Source organism: Pygocentrus nattereri, chromosome 20 (assembly GCF_015220715.1).
Source record: "Pygocentrus nattereri isolate fPygNat1 chromosome 20, fPygNat1.pri, whole genome shotgun sequence".
NCBI lineage: Eukaryota > Metazoa > Chordata > Actinopteri > Characiformes > Serrasalmidae > Pygocentrus > Pygocentrus nattereri.
The window spans coordinates 37,324,233-37,345,500 of record NC_051230.1 but is presented as its reverse complement, the minus strand read 5'-3'; the positions used below and the strand labels follow the sequence as shown (position 1 = coordinate 37,345,500).

Below are 21,268 nucleotides of genomic sequence, written 5' to 3'. Positions count from 1 at the left end.
AAAACCTACCACACATCAGCGAGTAATCACAGTAACTGTTCAACTGACCTAAAAACAGAAAGAGCGAGTGACAATACTTCTTGACCAGCCGTCAGATTAATCCTAAGAACACACAAGATTAAAACTGAGCGGCTTTCCCTGCAAACTTTGGGGAGATTGTGAATTACGTGAGTGTGCTTGTGCGCTTTATCCCTGCTGTGTGGATTTCCAGCCGAGTGTCCAGAAGAGCTCAGAAAGAATGGACAGTTCAGTTTAATCTATCTTTCTCTTTCTCATAAAATCATTCTATCTGATAGAACCAACAAATCGAGGACATGCTTAGGGCAAACTTGAAAGTGAATCGTGGACAGATGCCGCAATTGACACACGACATACGGCACACCAGAGATCTTCATGAATCAGTGCATGAGTCACAGTTGAGTCTTGAGTTTCTGAGGGGTTCTAGATGAACATGGACATTGAGAGGTTGTAGAAGTCACTCCGTGTGTTTATTCTGAATCGTGTAACAGATGTTATCATACACCTGAGTTTGAATGTATCAGTGTTCCAGTGACTCTTTCAGTAAAGAATTCTGGAATAGAGCTGCTGCCACAGTTTATCATTCCTAACAACTAACCGGTACTTATACTGTTGCTTATATTCACAGTCAGCAATGTATCTAGAACCTCCAGAAGGATTTGAGTGATGCTCTATGATTCCACTCATTGTACATCCATCAGAGCATAATTGGTTGATTCCTTTGTCACTTCCTAGTCATGGTGGTAGTTAATCTAACATTTAAGGCCATCAATCCAGCTCCTGAAGTCCTAACCAATGGGAGAGCAGCTCAGCTGTATCTACGTAGATACGACAGAGAGAACAATCCTGATTGGATGATTTTCTGTTTCAAGAATTTGACCCATTTGTTTTCACACTGAAGGAAGAGTATTACTACAATACTTTCACAGTTTAAACACAACAGGTCTTGAAGTCATTAGGCCCTGAACACCTAGAGGGTTCCTCTCTAGTGGTTTCAGATGTCCTGTCTTACTGAAGGGAGAGGTATCAAGTCACAGGTATCAAGGTTCCTCTGTTATGTCTTCAGGATGATGCTGTGAACCTGAAAGTCTAGGATGAGTGCTCTTCTCCTCTGACCTCATGGTGGAAGTATGAGCCGTAACTGGCTGCTGCGATGTGGCGAGTTGGAACTAGATTAGCGCTGTTATTGTCTGCATGTCCACTGCGGTATCAGGATACAGGGATTACGCAGAGACAAATATAATCCCACACGTTCAAATCTCACACACACAGAGCTCCGATTCCCCTCACTTGCTGAGAGAGATCACTGCCGCCTGGATTACACAGACCACGAACGCAGCTGATGATGAAGACGTGTGGAAGAGGAGCTGGACAACTGTCTACGACCATCTGAAGCAGGTAGAACCTTTATCCTGAACGACTGCCTTTAGAGCTGCTGTACCTGCTTTTAGTGTTCACAGTGTTCACAGGGGTTCGGTTCTCTTTAGTGCCGCTGAGATTACAGACCACCTTTTGTTCACACCACAACTCCCACCTGGGTAACGCTGAATTATGGGCACTCAGTTTAATTTATTAAACTGTTGTTTATTAATTAAAATTGTGTTTATTAAATTCAGCTTTATTTTAGACTGAACATTCTGCTAAATAGAAATGGCCATTGTACTGTTATGAGTTGCCTTCATGACAACTTTGCACAAACTTGTGATGTTGTTCCATACAGTATATTGCCACCTACTGGCCTGAAGTGCTTGAATTTTCCAGCTTTTTTCAATGGCAAAATTAGAAAGCATGCATTTTTGGACTCTCCATTAAACTTGAGTGTGAAATTCATTTAGTCAGTTGGCCTGGGTCTTAGCTAAGGCCAGAGCTCCAGCGTCCAGGTAACTTTTCTGTTTTGAAGAAAGGTTCTGGTAGAGGAGTATGGGGGTAAATTAATCTACATTCTGATTATATGTCAACATGTATGTTATGGGGCCTGAAGAGTGATGATGCAGTATACTGGTTGAGAGCTTCAAATCTCAGGATTCAGTACCTGCAAACCATTTTATGATCCTTCACAGACACGATAAGCGCCATGAGGTGCAGGAGTCAGTTAGAAAGAAAGCCCTTCATTCTAGCCTCTGTTACTCTGTTTTAGTATTTCATACAATTTTTCTTATAGTTGGGAGAAATCTGACATTGTTCCCTTTAAAATGAGAACAAGATCATCACTGTTGCCCAAAGTCTTTGGGAACAGCACCACCTTCTACTTTGAGTACATCATTACAGGCAAAAAAGGGGTGACAGTTAACAGGTTAAATTAAAAACAGGTTAAATTAAAAAATGAGACATTCCGTATTTTTACATTTTCAGAACATAAAATCATAAAGCTGCACATTTCATTATATTTCTGAATGACCACATACTTTCCAAGTAAGACTCCCATATATTTCTGATGTCCCCTCAGAGAGTTAGCTCTGGAGCCAGAAGCTGAAGTGTATGAGCGGGTGGAGGAGGTGAGAAGAAGAGGAGGTATGGAGGAGTGGAGGAGTGGAGGAGTTGTGTAGGAGATGAGGAGGAGGTGTGGAGCAGGTCTAAGACTCTTGATGATTGTTCTGCTCACTGTTAGGATAAAAAGGTGGAGTCCAGCTGTCAGAGTAGAGCTCAGTGAAGATACAGCAGCCTGAAATCAGAAAGACACAGAGCTAATACTCAGTCCATCTCTCTCTCTCTCTCTCTCTCGCTCTCTCTCTCTCTCTCTCTCTCTCTCTCTCGCTCTCTCTGTGTCTCTCTCTGTCTCTCTCTCTCTCGCTCTCTCTGTCTCTCTCTCTCTCTCTCTCTCTCTCTCTCTCGCTCTCTCTCTCTCTCTCGCTCTCTCGCTCTCGCTCTCTCTGTGTCTCTCTCTGTCTCTCTCTCTCTCTCACTCTCTGTGTCTCTCTCTCTCTCTCTCTCTCTCTCTGTCTCTCGCTCTCTCTGTCTCTCGCTCTCTCTCTCTCTCTGTCTCTCTCTCTCTTTCTCTCGCTCTCTCTCTCTCTCTGTCTCTCGCTCTCTCTCTCTCACTCTATCTCTCTCACTCTCTGACCTCCATCTGTCGAGATTTCAGGATTTCAGTAGTTTCACAGCAAAGCTGTAAATACAGTGTGTTTACAGTGTCGTGCAGTGATTTTATAGCAGCCGCTCTCAGGTCCAGCGCAGGATACAGTGTGTTTACAGTGTCGTGCAGTGATTTTATAGCAGACGCTCTCAGGTCCAGCGCAGGATACAGTGTGTTTACAGTGTCGTGCAGTGATATTATAGCAGCTGCTCTCAGGTCCAGCGCAGGATACAGTGTGTTTACAGTGTCGTGCAGTGATTTTATAGCAGCCGCTCTCAGGTCCAGCGCAGGATACAGTGTGTTTACAGTGTAGTGCAGTGCCTTGTACAGCAGCCACTCTCGGGTCCAGTGCAGGATACAGTGTGTTTACAGTGTCGTGCAGTGATTTTATAGCAGCCACTCTCAGGTCCAGCGCAGGATACAGTGTGTTTACAGTGTCGTGCACTGATTTTATAGCAGCCGCTCTCAGGTCCAGCGCAGGATACAGTGTGTTTACAGTGTCGTGCAGTGATTTTATAGCAGCCACTCTCAGGTCCAGCACAGGATACAGTGTGTTTACAGGGTAGTGCAGTGATTTTATAGAAGCCACTCTCAGGTCCAGCGCAGGATACAGTGTGTTTACAGTGTTGTGCAGTGCTTTTACAGCAGCCTCTCTCAGGTCCAGCGCAGGATACAGTGTGTTTACAGTGTCGTGCAGTGATTTTATAGCAGCCACTCTCAGGTCCAGCGCAGGATACAGTGTGTTTACAGTGTAGTGCAGTGATTTTATAGCAGCCACTCTCAGGTCCAGCGCAGGATACAGTGTGTTTACAGTGTAGTGCAGTGCTTTGTACAGCAGCCACTCTCGGGTCCAGCGCAGGATACAGTGTGTTTACAGTGTCGTGCAGTGATTTTATAACAGCCACTCTCAGGTCCAGCACAGGATACAGTGTGTTTACAGTGTAGTGCAGTGCTTTGTACAGCAGCCACTCTCGGGTCCAGCGCAGGATACAGTGTGTTTACAGTGCCGTGCAGTGATTTTACAGCAGCTACTCTCAGGTCCAGCGCAGGATACAGTGGGTTTACAGTGTCGTACAGTGCTTTTTACAGCAGCCGCGCTCAGGTCCAGCGCAGGATACAGTGTGTTTACAGTGTCGTACAGTGCTTTTTACAGCAGCCACTCTCAGGTCCAGCGCAGGATACAGTGTGTTTACAGTGTCGTACAGTGCTTTTTACAGCAGCCACTCTCAGGTCCAGCGCAGGATACAGTGTGTTTACGGTGTCGTGCAGTGATTTTACAGCAGCCGCGCTCAGGTCCAGCGCAGGGTACAGTGTGTTTACAGTGTCGTGCAGTGATTTTGCAGCAGCCACTCTCAGGTCCAGCACAGGATACAGTGTGTTTACAGTGTCGTGCAGTGCTTTTACAGCAGCCACTCTCAGGTCCAGCGCAGGATACAGTGGGTTTACAGTGTCGTGCAGTGATTTTACAGCAGCCACTCTCAGGTCCAGTGCAGGATACACTGTGTTTACAGTGTCATGCAATGATTTTACAGCAGCCACTCTCGGGTCCAGCGCAGGATACAGTGTGTTTACAGTGTCGTGCAGTGATTTTATAACAGCCACTCTCAGGTCCAGTGCAGGATACAGTGTGTTTACAGTGTAGTGCAGTGCTTTGTACAGCAGCCACTCTCGGGTCCAGCGCAGGATACAGTGTGTTTACAGTGTAGTGCAGTGCTTTGTACAGCAGCCACTCTCGGGTCCAGCGCAGGAGACAGTGTGTTTACAGTGTCGTGCAGTGCTTTTACAGCAGCCACTCTCAGGTCCAGCGCAGGATACAGTGTGTTTACAGTGTCGTGCAGTGATTTTACAGCAGACACTCTCAGGTCCAGCTCAGGATACAGTGTGTTTACAGTGTCATGCAATGATTTTACAGCAGCCACTCTCAGGTCCAGCGCAGGATACAGTGCGTTTACAGTGTCGTGCAGTGATTTTACAGCAGCCACTCTCAGGTCCAGCACAGGATACAGTGTGTTTACGGTGTCGTGCAGTGATTTTTACAGCAGCCACTCTCAGGTCCAGCACATGATACAGTGTGTTTACAGTGTCGTCCAGTGCTTTTTACAGCAGCCACTCTCAGGTCCAGCGCAGGATACAGTGGGTTTACAGTGTCGTACAGTGCTTTTTACAGCAGCCGCGCTCAGGTCCAGCGCAGGATACAGTGGGTTTACAGTGTCGTACAGTGCTTTTTACAGCAGCCACTCTCAGGTCCAGCGCAGGATACAGTGTGTTTACAGTGTCGTACAGTGCTTTTTACAGCAGCCACTCTCAGGTCCAGCGCAGGATACAGTGTGTTTACAGTGTCGTGCAGTGATTTTACAGCAGCCACTCTCAGGTCCAGCGCAGGATACAGTGTGTTTACAGTGTCGTGCAGTGATTTTACAGCAGCCACTCTCAGGTCCAGCACAGGATACAGTGTGTTTACAGTGTCGTGCAGTGCTTTTACAGCAGTCACTCTCAGGTCCAGCGCAAGATACAGTGGGTTTACAGTGTCGTGCAGTGATTTTATAACAGCCACTCTCAGGTCCAGCGCAGGATACAGTGTGTTTACAGTGTAGTGCAGTGCTTTGTACAGCAGCCACTCTCGGGTCCAGCGCAGGATACAGTGTGTTTACAGTGTCGTGCAGTGCTTTTACAGCAGCCACTCTCAGGTCCAGCGCAGGATACAGTGCGTTTACAGTGTCGTGCATTGATTTTACAGCAGCCATACTCAGGTCCAGAGAAGGATACAGTGCGTTTACAGTGTCGTACAGTGATTTTACAGGAGCCACTCTCAGCTCCAGCGCAGGATACAGTGCGTTTACAGTGTCGTGCAGTGATTTTACAGCAGCCACTCTCAGGTCCAGCGCAGGAAACAGTGCGTTTACAGTGTCATGCAGTGATTTTACAGCAGCCACTCTCAGGTCCAGCGCAGGATACAGTGCGTTTACAGTGTCATGCAGTGATTTTACAGCAGCCGCGCTCAGGTCCAGCGCAGGATACAGTGGGTTTACAGTGTCGTACAGTGCTTTTTACAGCAGCCGCGCTCAGGTCCAGCGCAGGATACAGTGTGTTTACAGTGTCGTACAGTGCTTTTTACAGCAGCCACTCTCAGGTCCAGCGCAGGATACAGTGTGTTTACAGTGTCGTACAGTGCTTTTTACAGCAGCCACTCTCAGGTCCAGCGCAGGATACAGTGTGTTTACAGTGTCGTGCATTGATTTTACAGCAGCCACTCTCAGGTCCAGCGCAGGATACAGTGTGTTTACAGTGTCGTGCAGTGATTTTACAGCAGCCACTCTCAGGTCCAGCGCAGGATACAGTGTGTTTACAGTGTCGTGCAGTGCTTTTACAGCAGCCACTCTCAGGTCCAGCGCAGGATACAGTGGGTTTACAGTGTCGTGCAGTGATTTTACAGCAGCCACTCTCAGGTCCAGTGCAGGATACAGTGTGTTTACAGTGTCGTGCAATGATTTTACAGCAGCCACTCTCAGGTCCAGCGCAGGATACAGTGGGTTTACAGTGTCGTACAGTGCTTTTTACAGCAGCCGTGCTCAGGTCCAGCGCAGGATACAGTGTGTTTACAGTGTCGTACAGTGCTTATTACAGCATCCTCTATCAGGACCAGCGCAGGATACAGTGTGTTTACAGTGTCGTGCAGTGCTTTTACAGCAGCCACTCTCAGGTCCAGCGCAAGATACAGTGGGTTTACAGTGTCGTGCAGTGATTTTATAACAGCCACTCTCAGGTCCAGCGCAGGATACAGTGTGTTTACAGTGTCGTACAGTGCTTTTTACAGCATCCTCTATCAGGACCAGCGCAGGATACAGTGTGTTTACAGTGTCGTGCAGTGCTTTTACAGCAGCCACTCTCAGGTCCAGCGCAAGATACAGTGGGTTTACAGTGTCATGCAGTGATTTTATAACAGCCACTCTCAGGTCCAGCGCAGGATACAGTGTGTTTACAGTGTAGTGCAGTGCTTTGTACAGCAGCCACTCTCGGGTCCAGCGCAGGATACAGTGCGTTTACAGTGTCGTGCAGTGATTTTACAGCAGCCACTCTCAGGTCCAGCGCAGGATACAGTGCGTTTACAGTGTCATGCAGTGATTTTACAGCAGCCACTCTCAGGTCCAGCGCAGGATACAGTGTGTTTACAGTGTCGTGCATTGATTTTACAGCAGCCACTCTCAGGTCCAGCGCAGGATACAGTGTGTTTACAGTGTCGTACAGTGCTTTTTACAGCAGCCACTCTCAGGTCCAGCGCAGGATACAGTGTGTTTACAGTGTCGTGCAGTGATTTTACAGCAGCCACTCTCAGGTCCAGCGCAGGATACAGTGTGTTTACAATGTCGTGCAGTGATTTTACAGCAGCCACTCTCAGGTCCAGCACAGGATACAGTGTGTTTACAGTGTCGTGCAGTGCTTTTACAGCAGCCACTCTCAGGTCCAGCGCAAGATACAGTGGGTTTACAGTGTCGTGCAGTGATTTTATAACAGCCACTCTCAGGTCCAGCGCAGGATACAGTGTGTTTACAGTGTAGTGCAGTGCTTTGTACAGCAGCCACTCTCGGGTCCAGCGCAGGATGCAGTGTGTTTACAGTGTCGTGCAGTGCTTTTACAGCAGCCACTCTCAGGTCCAGCGCAGGATACAGTGCGTTTACAGTGTCGTGCATTGATTTTACAGCAGCCATACTCAGGTCCAGAGAAGGATACAGTGCGTTTACAGTGTCGTACAGTGATTTTACAGGAGCCACTCTCAGCTCCAGCGCAGGATACAGTGCGTTTACAGTGTCGTGCAGTGATTTTACAGCAGCCACTCTCAGGTCCAGCGCAGGATACAGTGCGTTTACAGTGTCATGCAGTGATTTTACAGCAGCCACTCTCAGGTCCAGCGCAGGATACAGTGCGTTTACAGTGTCATGCAGTGATTTTACAGCAGCCGCGCTCAGGTCCAGCGCAGGATACAGTGGGTTTACAGTGTCGTCCCGTGCTTTTTACAGCAGCCGCGCTCAGGTCCAGCGCAGGATACAGTGTGTTTACAGTGTCGTACAGTGCTTTTTACAGCAGCCTCTCTCAGGTCCAGCGCAGGATACAGTGTGTTTACAGTGTCGTACAGTGCTTTTTACAGCAGCCACTCTCAGGTCCAGCGCAGGATACAGTGTGTTTACAGTGTCGTGCATTGATTTTACAGCAGCCACTCTCAGGTCCAGCGCAGGATACAGTGTGTTTACAGTGTCGTGCAGTGATTTTACAGCAGCCACTCTTAGGTCCAGCGCAGGATACAGTGTGTTTACAGTGTCGTGCAGTGCTTTTACAGCAGCCACTCTCAGGTCCAGCGCAGGATACAGTGGGTTTACAGTGTCGTGCAGTGATTTTACAGCAGCCACTCTCAGGTCCAGTGCAGGATACAGTGTGTTTACAGTGTCATGCAATGATTTTACAGCAGCCACTCTCAGGTCCAGCGCAGGATACAGTGGGTTTACAGTGTCGTACAGTGCTTTTTACAGCAGCCGTGCTCAGGTCCAGCGCAGGGTACAGTGTGTTTACAGTGTCGTACAGTGCTTTTTACAGCATCCTCTATCAGGACCAGCGCAGGATACAGTGTGTTTACAGTGTCGTGCAGTGCTTTTACAGCAGCCACTCTCAGGTCCAGCGCAAGATACAGTGGGTTTACAGTGTAGTGCAGTGCTTTGTACAGCAGCCACTCTCGGGTCCAGCGCAGGATACAGTGCGTTTACAGTGTCGTGCAGTGATTTTACAGCAGCCACTCTCAGGTCCAGCGCAGGATACAGTGCGTTTACAGTGTCATGCAGTGATTTTACAGCAGCCACTCTCAGGTCCAGCGCAGGATACAGTGTGTTTACAGTGTCGTGCATTGATTTTACAGCAGCCACTCTCAGGTCCAGCGCAGGATACAGTGTGTTTACAGTGTCGTGCAGTGATTTTACAGCAGCCACTCTCAGGTCCAGCGCAGGATACAGTGCGTTTACAGTGTCGTGCAGTGATTTTACAGCAGCCACTCTCAGGTCCAGCGCAGGATACAGTGCGTTTACAGTGTCATGCAGTGATTTTACAGCAGCCGCGCTCAGGTCCAGCGCAGGATACAGTGGGTTTACAGTGTCGTACAGTGCTTTTTACAGCAGCCGCACTCAGGTCCAGCGCAGGATACAGTGTGTTTACAGTGTCGTACAGTGCTTTTTACAGCAGCCACTCTCAGGTCCGGCGCAGGATACAGTGTGTTTACAGTGTCGTACAGTGCTTTTTACAGCAGCCACTCTCAGGTCCAGCGCAGGATACAGTGTGTTTACAGTGTCGTGCATTGATTTTACAGCAGCCACTCTCAGGTCCAGCGCAGGATACAGTGTGTTTACAGTGTCGTGCAGTGATTTTACAGCAGCCACTCTCAGGTCCAGCGCAGGATACAGTGTGTTTACAGTGTCGTGCAGTGCTTTTACAGCAGCCACTCTCAGGTCCAGCGCAGGATACAGTGGGTTTACAGTGTCGTGCAGTGATTTTACAGCAGCCACTCTCAGGTCCAGTGCAGGATACAGTGTGTTTACAGTGTCATGCAATGATTTTACAGCAGCCACTCTCAGGTCCAGCGCAGGATACAGTGGGTTTACAGTGTCGTACAGTGCTTTTTACAGCAGCCGTGCTCAGGTCCAGCGCAGGATACAGTGTGTTTACAGTGTCGTACAGTGCTTTTTACAGCATCCTCTATCAGGACCAGCGCAGGATACAGTGTGTTTACAGTGTCGTACAGTGCTTTTTACAGCAGCCACTCTCAGGTCCAGCGCAGGCTGCAGTGTGTTTACAGTGTCGTGCAGTGATTTTACAGCAGCCACTCTCAGGTCCAGCGCAGGATGCAGTGTGTTTACAGTGTCGTACAGTGATTTTACAGCAGCCACTTTCAGGTCCAGCGCAGGATACAGTGTGTTTACAGTGTCGTACAGTGCTTTTCACAGCAGCCACTCTCAGGTCCAGCGCAGGATGCAGTGTGTTTACAGTGTCGTGCAGTGATTTTACAGTAGCCACTCTCAGGTCCAGCGCAGGATACAGTGCGTTTACAGTGTCGTGCAGTGATTTTACAGCAGCCACTCTCAGGTCCAGCGTAGGATAAAGTGCGTTTACAGTGTCATGCAGTGATTTTACAGCAGCCACTCTCAGGTCCAGCACAGGATACAGTGCGTTTACAGTGTCGTGCAGTGATTTTACAGCAGCCACACTCAGGTCCAGAGCAGGATACAGTGCGTTTACAGTGTCGTGCATTGATTTTACAGCAGCCACACTCAGGTCCAGCGCAGGATACAGTGTTTTTACAGTGTCGTGCAGTGATTTTACAGCAGCCACTCTCAGCTCCAGCACAGGATACAGTGCGTTTACAGTGTCGTGCAGTGATTTTACAGCAGCCACTCTCAGGTCCAGAGCAGGATACAGTGCGTTTACAGTGTCGTGCATTGATTTTACAGCAGCCACACTCAGGTCCAGAGCAGGATACAGTGTGTTTACAGTGTCGTACAGTCATTTTACAGCAGCCACTCTCAGGTCCAGCGCAGGATACAGTGCGTTTACAGTGTCATGCAGTGATTTTACAGCAGCCACTCTCAGGTCCAGTGCAGGATGCAGTACCTGCCTGTTCCATTCAATGTTTACTGTAGAAATGACAGAGTTCGGTTTGACTGTCTCACCTCAGCGTGAGGCTGGACGACGGGCAGATCTTTAGGCTGCTGCGTTTTTCTTCCTGGTCAGTACAGGCAATGAGTGTTTTGTTCATCACTGTTTGTTTTATCTTTTTGTGCTTGGTGGTGAAGATGCTGGAGATGATGGAGCTGCAGAAGCACCTTCTCTTTAGGAAAGTGGACGTTCCTGACCATGTGCATTACACGCTGGCCTTCATCATCCTCATGGTGGGAACTCTGGGAGTGGCTGGAAACACGCTGGTCATCTTCGCTTTCTGCAGGTCAGTTAGGGGTGGGGTGGGTGGTGGAGGGGTTGGGGGTCACTGGGGGTCCTCCAGCAGGGTTTGGGCATGAGGCCTTAGTAACAGGGGTGGGATCAGTGGAACTTGGGTAAATTTAATTTCAGTCAGTCATGCTGACGTTACGCTGAACAGGTCAGAAACCAAAGATGAACCAGCAGCGTCGGTGTGTGGTTCGAAACACTGGATGGGAGGGGGGCTGGTGGTGGTCCGCTAAAAGCATGTAAAATCTTCTAAAGCTCTTTTCCAGTCCAGCCTGGCTGCTGTGCGTTATCACATCCTCTTTAACTGCCTCAGTGATCTGGGTCAGCGGCCTGAAAGTGGAGCAGGAGAGCCAGCATTAGGGTCAGCACTGCTGCTACTGTCCACCCCCCAATACACACACACTAATGCTGAGATTACAGCACACACACACACACACACACACATATATATATATATATATATATATATATATATATATATATATATATATATATATATATGAGATAATCCACTGAAATGCTGCATTAAACATACATCATTACAGACACGGAGCTCATGAGCTTCACTGTTTTGTCTCTTAATCTGGAAACTATAAGCTGTAATTTGTTGGACGGTGATGGAAGACGAGTGTGTGTCTCTTCTGCTGGAACTGTGTTCATTATTAGATCCATTAGACGTTTCATATCTCTAGCAGATCAGGTGTTATAATGAGTATCTGTGACAGAAGATGTTCCTCTGATTCCTCGATGGAGGAAGTTTACTGTAAGATTTGAGAATTCCAGCCACCTCAGTCCTCAGATGACACATACTGGACATCAGGGGTCTCACAAAACGATGTTCCACATCTTTAGTAGTTGGAAATTGGCAAATTTGGAGGAAAATATACTGACCACTAATTTAAAGTCCACCTCCTTGTTTCTGTGCTCACTGTCCACTTTATCAGCTCCACTGACCGTATAGCTGCACTCTGTAGTTCTACAGTTACAGACTGTAGTCCATCTGTTTCTCTGATACTCTGTTTCCCTGTTCTTCAGTGGTCAGGACCCCCATGGACCCTCACAGAGCAGGTACTGTTTGGGTGGTGGATCATTCTCAGCACTGCAGTAACACTGACGTGGTGGTGGTGTGTTAGTGTGTGTTGTGCTGGTCTGAGTGGATCAGACAAAGCAGTGCTGCTGGAGTTTTTAAACAGCTCAGTGTCGCTTCTGGACTGAGAACCAAAAATATCCAGCCAACAGCGTCCTGTGGGCGGCGTCCTGTGGGCGGCGTCCTGTGGGCGGCGTCCTCTGACCACTGATGAAGGACTAGAGGATGACCTACACAAACTGTGCAGCAGCAGATGAGCTGTCGTCTCTGACTTTACATCTACAAGGTGGACCGACAAGGTAGGAGTGTCTAATAGAGTGGACAGTGAGTGGACAGTGAGTGGACGCTGCTGGTCAGATCTACACCAGCATCTTTCCCTTCAGGTCTTCTGTTTGTATCTGACTGTTATTTATTACTGTAAATATTGAGAAATGAACCTGAGTAAAGAACTTTGATGTGTGTGTTTCAGTAACAGGAAGTTGCGGACGCTGCCCAATTTCTTCATCATTAACCTGGCGGTCAGTGACCTGCTGATGGCGCTAACGCAGTCTCCACTGTTCTTCATCAACTGCCTGCACACCCAGTGGATAATGGGGGAGCTGGGTAACCCACTCTGTATATTAATTAAAGGTTTAATACATTGATAAGAGCACAGATCTGGCTCTGGAATCTGATTGGATGAGTTCAAAAACAACTGCAAACTAAACTGAATTCTGAATTAATGTTGTTAAAGCTCAGGTGAATCAGAGCTTTACTGGGTCGCTGTACAGGTAATGACCTTAGAGTGAGTGAGATGGTGCCGAGCATTGGTGTGTCTTACCGTATGTTACAGTGATGTTAATCTGCAGCTGCTGAAATCACTGTAAGCTCCAGTCGCAGTGAAAAGCAGCGGTCAGTTTTAACGCAGTGGACCCTTCACATCAAGTCCAGTGCATTGTTTAAACCGAGCACCTGGGCAAACATCTATAAAGTCTCGGTGGCGTAAGTGTTTCTGTGCTGCGACAGGCGAGACCAGCTGTTCTGGTGTCATCGCGATGCACGCTGGACTGATAATAGAGCTCTGATTGGTCAGCCTGACCTTGATGTATCTATAAACCGCAAACTGACCTCTGATTTAAACTTTTACAAGCCCATCTGTTTCTATCTCAGTCTGAACGACGCTGTTAATATAACTGTTTGTTTTCAAAACAATTTTGATTTATCCGTAAACTCCGTGGTCTTAACTCCTGTATGGGTCCACTGCTGGGTCCACTGCTGGGTCCACTGCTGGGTCCACTGCTGGGTCCAGAGCTGCATCAAGCTCTTCTGACCGGTCTGCTCTGCTGTGATTAAGTACCGCTCTGTGAATCTGTGCAGTGTGTAAGCTCTATGCGTTCTGCGGCGCTCTGTTCGGGATCACGTCTATGATAACCCTGCTGGCCATCTCAGTGGACCGTTACCTGGTCATCACCCATCCGCTGAAGGCCATGCAGTGGAACGCCAAAATCAGAACCTTCATCACCATCGTCCTCATCTGGATCTACTCGCTGGCCTGGAGCCTCGCTCCTCTGATTGGCTGGAGTAAGTCTCAACACATTAAAATATGTAAATATTACCAGCAGCAGCGCTTCTTCAGAAACCCCACCCTCTCAGCGGCGCTTCATCAGAAACCCCACCCTCTCAGTGGCGCTTCATCAGAAACCCCACCCTCTCAGCGGCGCTTCATCAGAAACCCCACCCTTTCAGCGGCGCTTCATCAGAAACCCCACCCTCTCAGCGGCGCTTCATCAGAAACCCCACCCTCTCAGCGGCGCTTCATCAGAAACCCCACCCTCTCAGCGGCGCTTCATCAGAAACCCCACCCTTTCAGCGGCGCTTCATCAGAAACCCCACCCTCTCAGCGGCGCTTCATCAGAAACCCCACCCTTTCAGCGGCGCTTCATCAGAAACCCCACCCTTTCAGCGGTGCTTCATCAGAAACCCCACCCTCTCAGCGGCGCTTCATCAGAAACCCCACCCTCTCAGCGGCGCTTCATCAGAAACCCCACCCTCTCAGCGGGGCTTCATCAGAAACCACACCCTTTCAGCAGCGCTTCATCAGAAACCCCACCCTCTCAGCAGCGCTTCTTCAGAAACCCCACCCTTTCAGCGGCGCTTCATCAGAAACCCCACCATCTCAGCGGCGCTTCATCAGAAACCCCACCCTTTCAGCGGCGCTTCATCAGAAACCCCACCCTTTCAGCGGCGCTTCATCAGAAACCCCACCCTTTCAGCGGCGCTTCTTCAGAAACCCCACCCTCTCAGCGTCGCTTCATCAGAAACCCCACCCTTTCAGCTGCGCTTCATCAGAAACCCCACCCTCTCAGCGGGGCTTCATCAGAAACCACACCCTTTCAGCAGCGCTTCATCAGAAACCCCACCCTCTCAGCAGCGCTTCTTCAGAAACCCCACCCTTTCAGCGGCGCTTCATCAGAAACCCCACCATCTCAGCGGCGCTTCATCAGAAACCCCACCCTCTCAGCGGCGCTTCATCAGAAACCCCACCCTTTCAGCGGCGCTTCATCAGAAACCCCACCCTTTCAGCGGCGCTTCATCAGAAACCCCACCCTTTCAGCGGCGCTTCTTCAGAAACCCCACCCTCTCAGCGTCGCTTCATCAGAAACCCCACCCTCTCAGCGGCGCTTCATCAGAAACCCCACCCTTTCAGCGGCGCTTCATCAGAAACCCCACCCTCTCAGCGGCGCTTCATCAGAAACCCCACCCTTTCAGTGGCGCTTCATCAGAAACCCCACCCTCTCAGCGGCGCTTCATCAGAAACCCCACCCTTTCAGCGGCGCTTCATCAGAAACCCCACCCTTTCAGCGGCGCTTCATCAGAAACCCCACCCTTTCAGCGGCGCTTCATCAGAAATCCCACCCTCTCAGCGGCGCTTCATCAGAAACCCCACCCTTTCAGCGGCGCTTCATCAGAAACCCCACCCTTTCAGCGGTGCTTCATCAGAAACCCCACCCTCTCAGCGGCGCTTCATCAGAAACCCCACCCTTTCAGCGGCGCTTCATCAGAAACCCCACCCTCTCAGCGGCGCTTCATCAGAAACCCCACCCTCTCAGCGGCGCTTCATCAGAAATCCCACCCTTTCAGTGGTGCTTCATCAGAAACCCCACCCTTTCAGTGGCGCTTCATCAGAAACCCCACCCTCTCAGCGGCGCTTCATCAGAAACCCCACCCTCTCAGCTGCGCTTCATCAGAAACCCCACCCTTTCAGCAGCGCTTCATCAGAAACCCCACCCTCTCAGCGGCGCTTCATCAGAAACCCCACCCTTTCAGCGGCGCTTCATCAGAAACCCCACCCTCTCAGCGGCGCTTCTTCAGAAACCCCACCCTCTCAGCGGCGGTGTATCCGCGTGTCTGCTGCAGGTTCGTATGTGCCGGAGGGTCTGATGACATCGTGTACGTGGGATTACGTGTCTCCCTCTGCGGGGAGCAGGAGCTACACGCTGGCGCTCTGCTGCTGTGTGTTCTTCGTGCCGCTGGGGATCATCATCTCCTGCTACATCTGCATGTTCCTGTCTGTCCGCAGAGCCGGCAGGTCACTCACCCTCTTCCTCATCCCTGTAGAACATGTATGAGCCGTATTATAGATATTGAGGGTAGATATGTTCGTGTACGTGTGCAGGGACGTGTCCAGGCTGGGTTCTCAGATGAGGAAGCAGGACGTGTCCCGTCCTCAGCACAGTGTCCGCAGCGAGTGGAGGCTGGCGAAAATCGCCGCTGTGGTCATCGCTGTGTACGTGCTGTCCTGGGCCCCGTACGCCTGCGTGACCCTCATCGCGTGGGCCGGGTGAGGGATTAAAGCGAGGGATTCGGGGTCTGAAGTTTGATTCCTTGGTTTTAGCCCTGGAGCTACCAGGCTAATGTAGCTAGCAGGTAATGGAAGCTGTAACCCCACCAATTAGCATTCGGTGTGTTGAGCCTCATTTAAGGTGGAATGAAAAAGCCAACTTCATCTTCACACCTCAAAGCCCAAAGCATGTGGAGATGTTCAGTGTCTCTGATTGACTCTGACTCTGTTTGACTCACTGTATCTATAAACGTGGACTAAAGTACGGACTAAATCCAGACTTGGAGTGAACTGACCGTTGTAAGTGCATTCGTCCTGATGACTGTGGCCATTAAACGTGTAAATGTGTCCAAACTGAGAAAGAGATTGATTATGTTTGTATATTATATACCTAATTTAATTATGGTCTCTAAATGACCTCTGACCGGCCTGTTAATCCAGAGTTCTCCTTTGGTGTCAGGTATGCTGACCTCCTCAACCCGTACTCTAAAACTGTACCAGCGGTCATCGCCAAGGCATCCGCAGTCTACAACCCCTTCATATACGCCATCATACACACCAAATACAGGTGAACCCACCGTCCCCACAGCTCTTAATGTTACACTCTAACCTCTGACGATTATTCTGGCTCTGACTTGGGAGACGTTCCAGTTAGTGCCTCTCATTTAACTGCTTAACACTTAAAGACGTGATGCTGTGAAACGCATGAGCGTTTTCATTCAGCAGCTGTATCTTCCTCTGAAATACTCGTCAGAGCAGGTCACTGACTCCAAAAGCTCAGACAGGTCAAAACTGTGGCGCAGGAAATCCTGAGAGTCGGTCTTGTGTCGTTAATCTCCAGGTTGATGTGTGGGATGCTGATCATTTGTGCTGTCCAGCTGTTCCGCCATGTGTTTTAGGGTCAATTGGCTTGTAACTCACACTCACAGTTCAGCAGGCTGAAGGTTCTCCACAAGGGGGAGCTCTTAGCACCAGTGGTAGAACAGCCTAAATCAATACTCAAGTTAAAGATATTTGGGTCAAATAATGACACGAGTAAAAATAAAAGTACCTTCAAATAAAACAGAAGGTCAGAAAACTTCTGAGTACTGAGTGCAGAACTATAGAAGTGCAGTGGAGCTTCTTAGTAAATTCAAAATAAAATGCTGAAGCTCCAAATTTCGAGATGTGACCAAACTCAAAGCAGTGCAGATAAAAAATGGACTCCTTTAATCATTAACATACGTGAGTTACTCAGCAGAGTAAAAATCCAAGTACTTGAGTAAAAGTAATTAGTTACTTCCCTCCTCTGCTCAGGACTGGAGTAGCCTTAGTGAACCTCATTAGAATGGAGGAGAGTTTCTGTTGTAGTTCAGTGGGTTTCAGATCAGACTCTGGTGTAAGCTGCACACTAAAGTCTCTCAGTGAACTGGCTCTGGAAATGGAAGCCCCCGTTGATGGAGCTAAATCCTAACAGCAAGCCGTCCAATCTCATCACTGATCAGCCTTTCAGAGCGAGATAGTCACTAAAGCAGAAGAACATTCATCCTGTTTCAGAAGTTATTCCTTGAAGCTGCAGGAGGGAAATATCCTGGTGTGTTTGCGGACTCACACTTGAAATGCCCTTTTCTCCAATGTTAAACAGTCATTAATTGTTGACGTGCCCGTCAAACGGCTCCTCACAAGTATTTTGTTCTTTGACTTTTGAAGAAAAATTTGGTTCAATCTTCCTGCCAGTTTATTCAGCCAGTGTATTTTCAGGCAGTGTCCTAGGCTGGTCTAGAGCTGCCCACAGCGCCCCTAGTGGATTTATTAGCCTGAGAGTCCATGCAGCCCTGACTGTGCTGTGACTCGCTGTGGAGATGTTTCTGTGCTTAATAAGCTCTACCTGTGTGTGTGCGTGAGCTCAGAGCGACGCTGGCGGAGAAAGTTCCCGGTTTGTCCTGTCTGTCCCGCGTCTCGGGGAGAAGTCGTCTCTCCTCGTTCAACAGCGAGTCTTCATTCAGCAGGCAGTCCAGCCTGTCCAGGAACAAAGTGCACACGACCTCGTTGACCTCCAGGAAGGTACAGCACCTGTTCAGACACGCCTCCTCGGAACAGTAATCAATACTCTAAACAGAAGCATTGACCTATTAAATAAAGCTGTTTAGGCCCCGCCTACCAACCACACACATGATTGGCTCTGCCACATTAACGAGGACACACCTTCCACTAATGAACTTTTAATAAGGTATATGCTGTAATTAGGATGTTTACAGCTCACTAAACATCTAAACAAAGGAAATATTTCAGTATAAGGCGGCGTTATAATGCACTTATAATGTGCTTATGAAGTGATTGACTGCTCATTACTTCTCTATTAAGCTGAATTAAGCATGGGATGAATCAAGCATTTTGCAAAGCACTAAAAAGTAAATATTTAAATTAGAATCTTTTGCATGATGCATATACATTATTATGCCCTTATTAAGCCTTATTAAAGCAATGGTAATTGGTAATGGGGATTATTAATTGGTTGCTTATTACTACATTATTGAGCTTTACCACGAGATCAAGAACAACACCACTGATATCTGGTGCTCAAATAACACTCAAGTTAAAGTGCTCTAGAAAATGTGTAATTAACTGTAGCTACTGTTTAGTAATGCAGCAATAAGCAGCTTGTTAATTAGTGCCTAATGCCTTCGTAAGACTTAATAAGGGCATCATAATGTCCCTCATGTAGAAGTGTTTGTTTTCGTAAATGAAGTCCTACATGCCTGACCGTGCTTTACCGTGCTGTGTGACTGCAGGTGATGGGACATATGGAGCTGGACCTGATTGAGAGCAGGTTGGCGTCTTTCAGACGTTCATGCAGAGAGCAGTGCATCACCAAGTCCTCCTCTCTAACTCACACCAAGGTGAGCACCAGGCTCGGAGAAACCTCCAGTCATATCATTTTCACAAACAATTAATGTGAAAAAAGTGAAGCTTTGTCCAATATGTCACAATAATGATCTAAATAACTTGAGATCTGGAGAAAACAGCATTAGTTTTGCTGTGATAATGACATAAAATATCATATGATCTTGAGAAAACAAATGAAAATAACTTGTCATGGAAACAAACATGTAAAACCACGACCCTTTAGGACTGCTGTAGTAATCAGATTATAGATGATTATAACCATGGGGTGATTACTGGCAGCACTCTTATTTAGCATTAAGCCTCGTTAAGCCTCGTTAAGCCTTCTCTTTAAACGGTCTTGATCATTAACTGCTAACTACTGCTGGGGATTTGCAATGCTATGTTAGCCCCAAGCTAACGGTGGTGTATGTTCACTTTTCCACACTGGCTTTAAAGCCACTCATGGCTGCTGTGGCTTAAACACACATGAAGCTTGGAAAAAAAACGTTCTTTAATAAAGACAGTGGTTCTGATTAGAAGAACCAAGAAGACCTATTTGTATCCCTAAATGGTTCTCTGCATGGTGCAATAGTTCTGCAGATAGACAGCAAATGAGTTGTGTACGATTCTATGTAGAACATTTTTAAAAATGTTTCTCTGTGGCACTAAAAAGGGTTCTTTTATTGTTTGACATCCTAACAGTAGCACAATCACTTTGAGTGCTACATAGAACCATTGCCTCTTCTAAAAAACCTTCAAAGACCTATCTTTGTCAAGAGTGCATGACTTTAAAAAGACCGGTAATCAAAAAAATAGTCAGAATGCGTTGCTGTGAAATAGAAGACGTCTGGTTTAGTTTGCAGGTTAGATTCTGAGCAGGTGATCAGTGATGGAGACCCTCCTAAAGCCGGTCAGGTCTTCAGGCCTCCTAAAGCCGGTCAGGTCTTCAGGCCTCCTAAAGCCGGTCAGGTCTTCAGGCCTCCTAAAGCCGGTCAGGTCTTCTGGTCAGACCTGATATTAAACTATAAAAGATGTATAATGACTGGTGTTTCTCTCTGTCTGTAGCCCTCAGTCTGCGTGAGAGAGTCTCTCAGTCTGTGTGAACAGGAACTCGTCTCCGGCTCCCTCGCCATGGCAACCGTCCCCACCAAAAGTCTGGACGTGACCCAGAAATCCCTGCAGCATCAGCCTGACATCAGAGAGCAGCTTTAACATGGGAGAGAGATCAGCTCTGCTCAGCCGATCAGATTCAGCGCAGACTTAAATACCTCATACAGCCCCTCGGTGCAGGACAGACGGTCAAAACTCGGTCAGAAAAGGAGAAGAACCCACCTGTAGGATCACGATAGCCTCCCTGATGGATTTCTAACATCAACAGCAGAACCAAAGCTGACACTTCATAATCAGCCCCACCTCAGAGTGGACGCGGAGGAGCTCGTCTGTGGAGTGGAGAACAGGAGGATCTGTGCCACCCTGAGTGTTCATACACTGACCATACACAGCGTAGCTAGAACACCCACCCATTTCTGCTGAGATCTCCAGCTGTCTCCTGATAGGTCTGTGGTTTGATTACGTTTAGACCTGACGTGTTCTTGATGTTTTTTCTAGTGTAGACATCCCAAAGGCTTTGTGATGTGATGCTGTATCGAACGCTTGCTGATAGGACGCAGTGTGATGTTCCATTACTATTACCTTAGAACGTTTACAAGGCCTGGTTAAAGCTGAAGTGAGAGGAATCAACATATTTACAACAACAAGATCAACAACAAAGAAGATCAGATTCCAGGTTTACAATTTACTGATCAAGTGCTTAACGCTGGGGTCTCCTAAGTGGTCCACACAGCCCCCCAGATGGTCCACATGCTTGCTCCATCTGTGTGCATCCACACGTGTATATATATATATATATATATACATATTATATATATAATACTTATTTCTTTTCCCACCAGAAGTCAAGCAAACCAAATAATAGTCCACGTCATTAGAGGTGTCCAGCAATCAAATCAAGTCAGTCCTGGATGCTCCTTAGAGAATAAACTGGAAGGGCCCAATGACTGCAGTAGTGTATGAAAAAAAACAGGCAAATTCATGGTCAGGAAAGTCCAGTACAACCCAGCGGTGACCAACTGAGGGTCTTGTGTGGGGCACTCCACTCTACACTCTGAAACAATATGGTCAAGGGTTCTTTAGTGAAGAAAATGGTTCTATATAGAATCATGAACACTCAAAGAACCTTTGGCATGATAAAAGGGTTCTTTGTAGATGGTTCTATATAGAAGCTTTTTGAAAAGGGTTCTATATAGCACCAAAGGGGTACTTTTCAGTACTATGTAGAACCCTTTTTACTAAGAACGTGGGCCTTGGGACCATAGGAGAAAATGGCATGTTTGGGTTTACAGCGTCCTGTTCAGGCAGGAAAGGAGTT

General features: G+C 48.0%; 1 protein-coding gene across 1 annotated transcript; it reads left to right on the top strand.

The window, feature by feature from the left end:
- The first annotated feature begins 1,383 nt into the window (after positions 1-1,383).
- On the top strand, positions 1,384-20,178 carry opn4xb (opsin 4xb). Its single transcript, XM_017685322.2, has 10 exons — positions 1,384-1,416; positions 10,918-11,066; positions 12,625-12,758; positions 13,512-13,715; positions 15,552-15,723; positions 15,811-15,975; positions 16,436-16,543; positions 17,865-18,018; positions 18,747-18,854; positions 19,906-20,178. Exons 2-10 carry the CDS (start codon positions 10,918-10,920, stop codon positions 20,050-20,052), a joined length of 1,341 nt encoding a protein of 446 aa, XP_017540811.2. The 5' UTR covers positions 1,384-1,416; the 3' UTR covers positions 20,053-20,178.
- Positions 20,179-21,268: the final 1,090 nt, after the last annotated feature.

What these genes read in the sequence shown, in the direction of transcription:
- opn4xb (XM_017685322.2), top strand. Translation starts at nt 10,918, where the DNA reads ATGCTGGAGATGATGGAGCTGCAGAAGCACCTTCTCTTTAGGAAAGTG. An exon ending in CGCTCCTCTGATTGGCTGGA is followed by an intron (nt 13,716 to 15,551) that starts GTAAGTCTCAAC and finishes TGTCTGCTGCAG; the next exon opens with GTTCGTATGTGCCGGAGGGT. An exon ending in CCTCTCTAACTCACACCAAG is followed by an intron (nt 18,855 to 19,905) that starts GTGAGCACCAGG and finishes CTCTGTCTGTAG; the next exon opens with CCCTCAGTCTGCGTGAGAGA.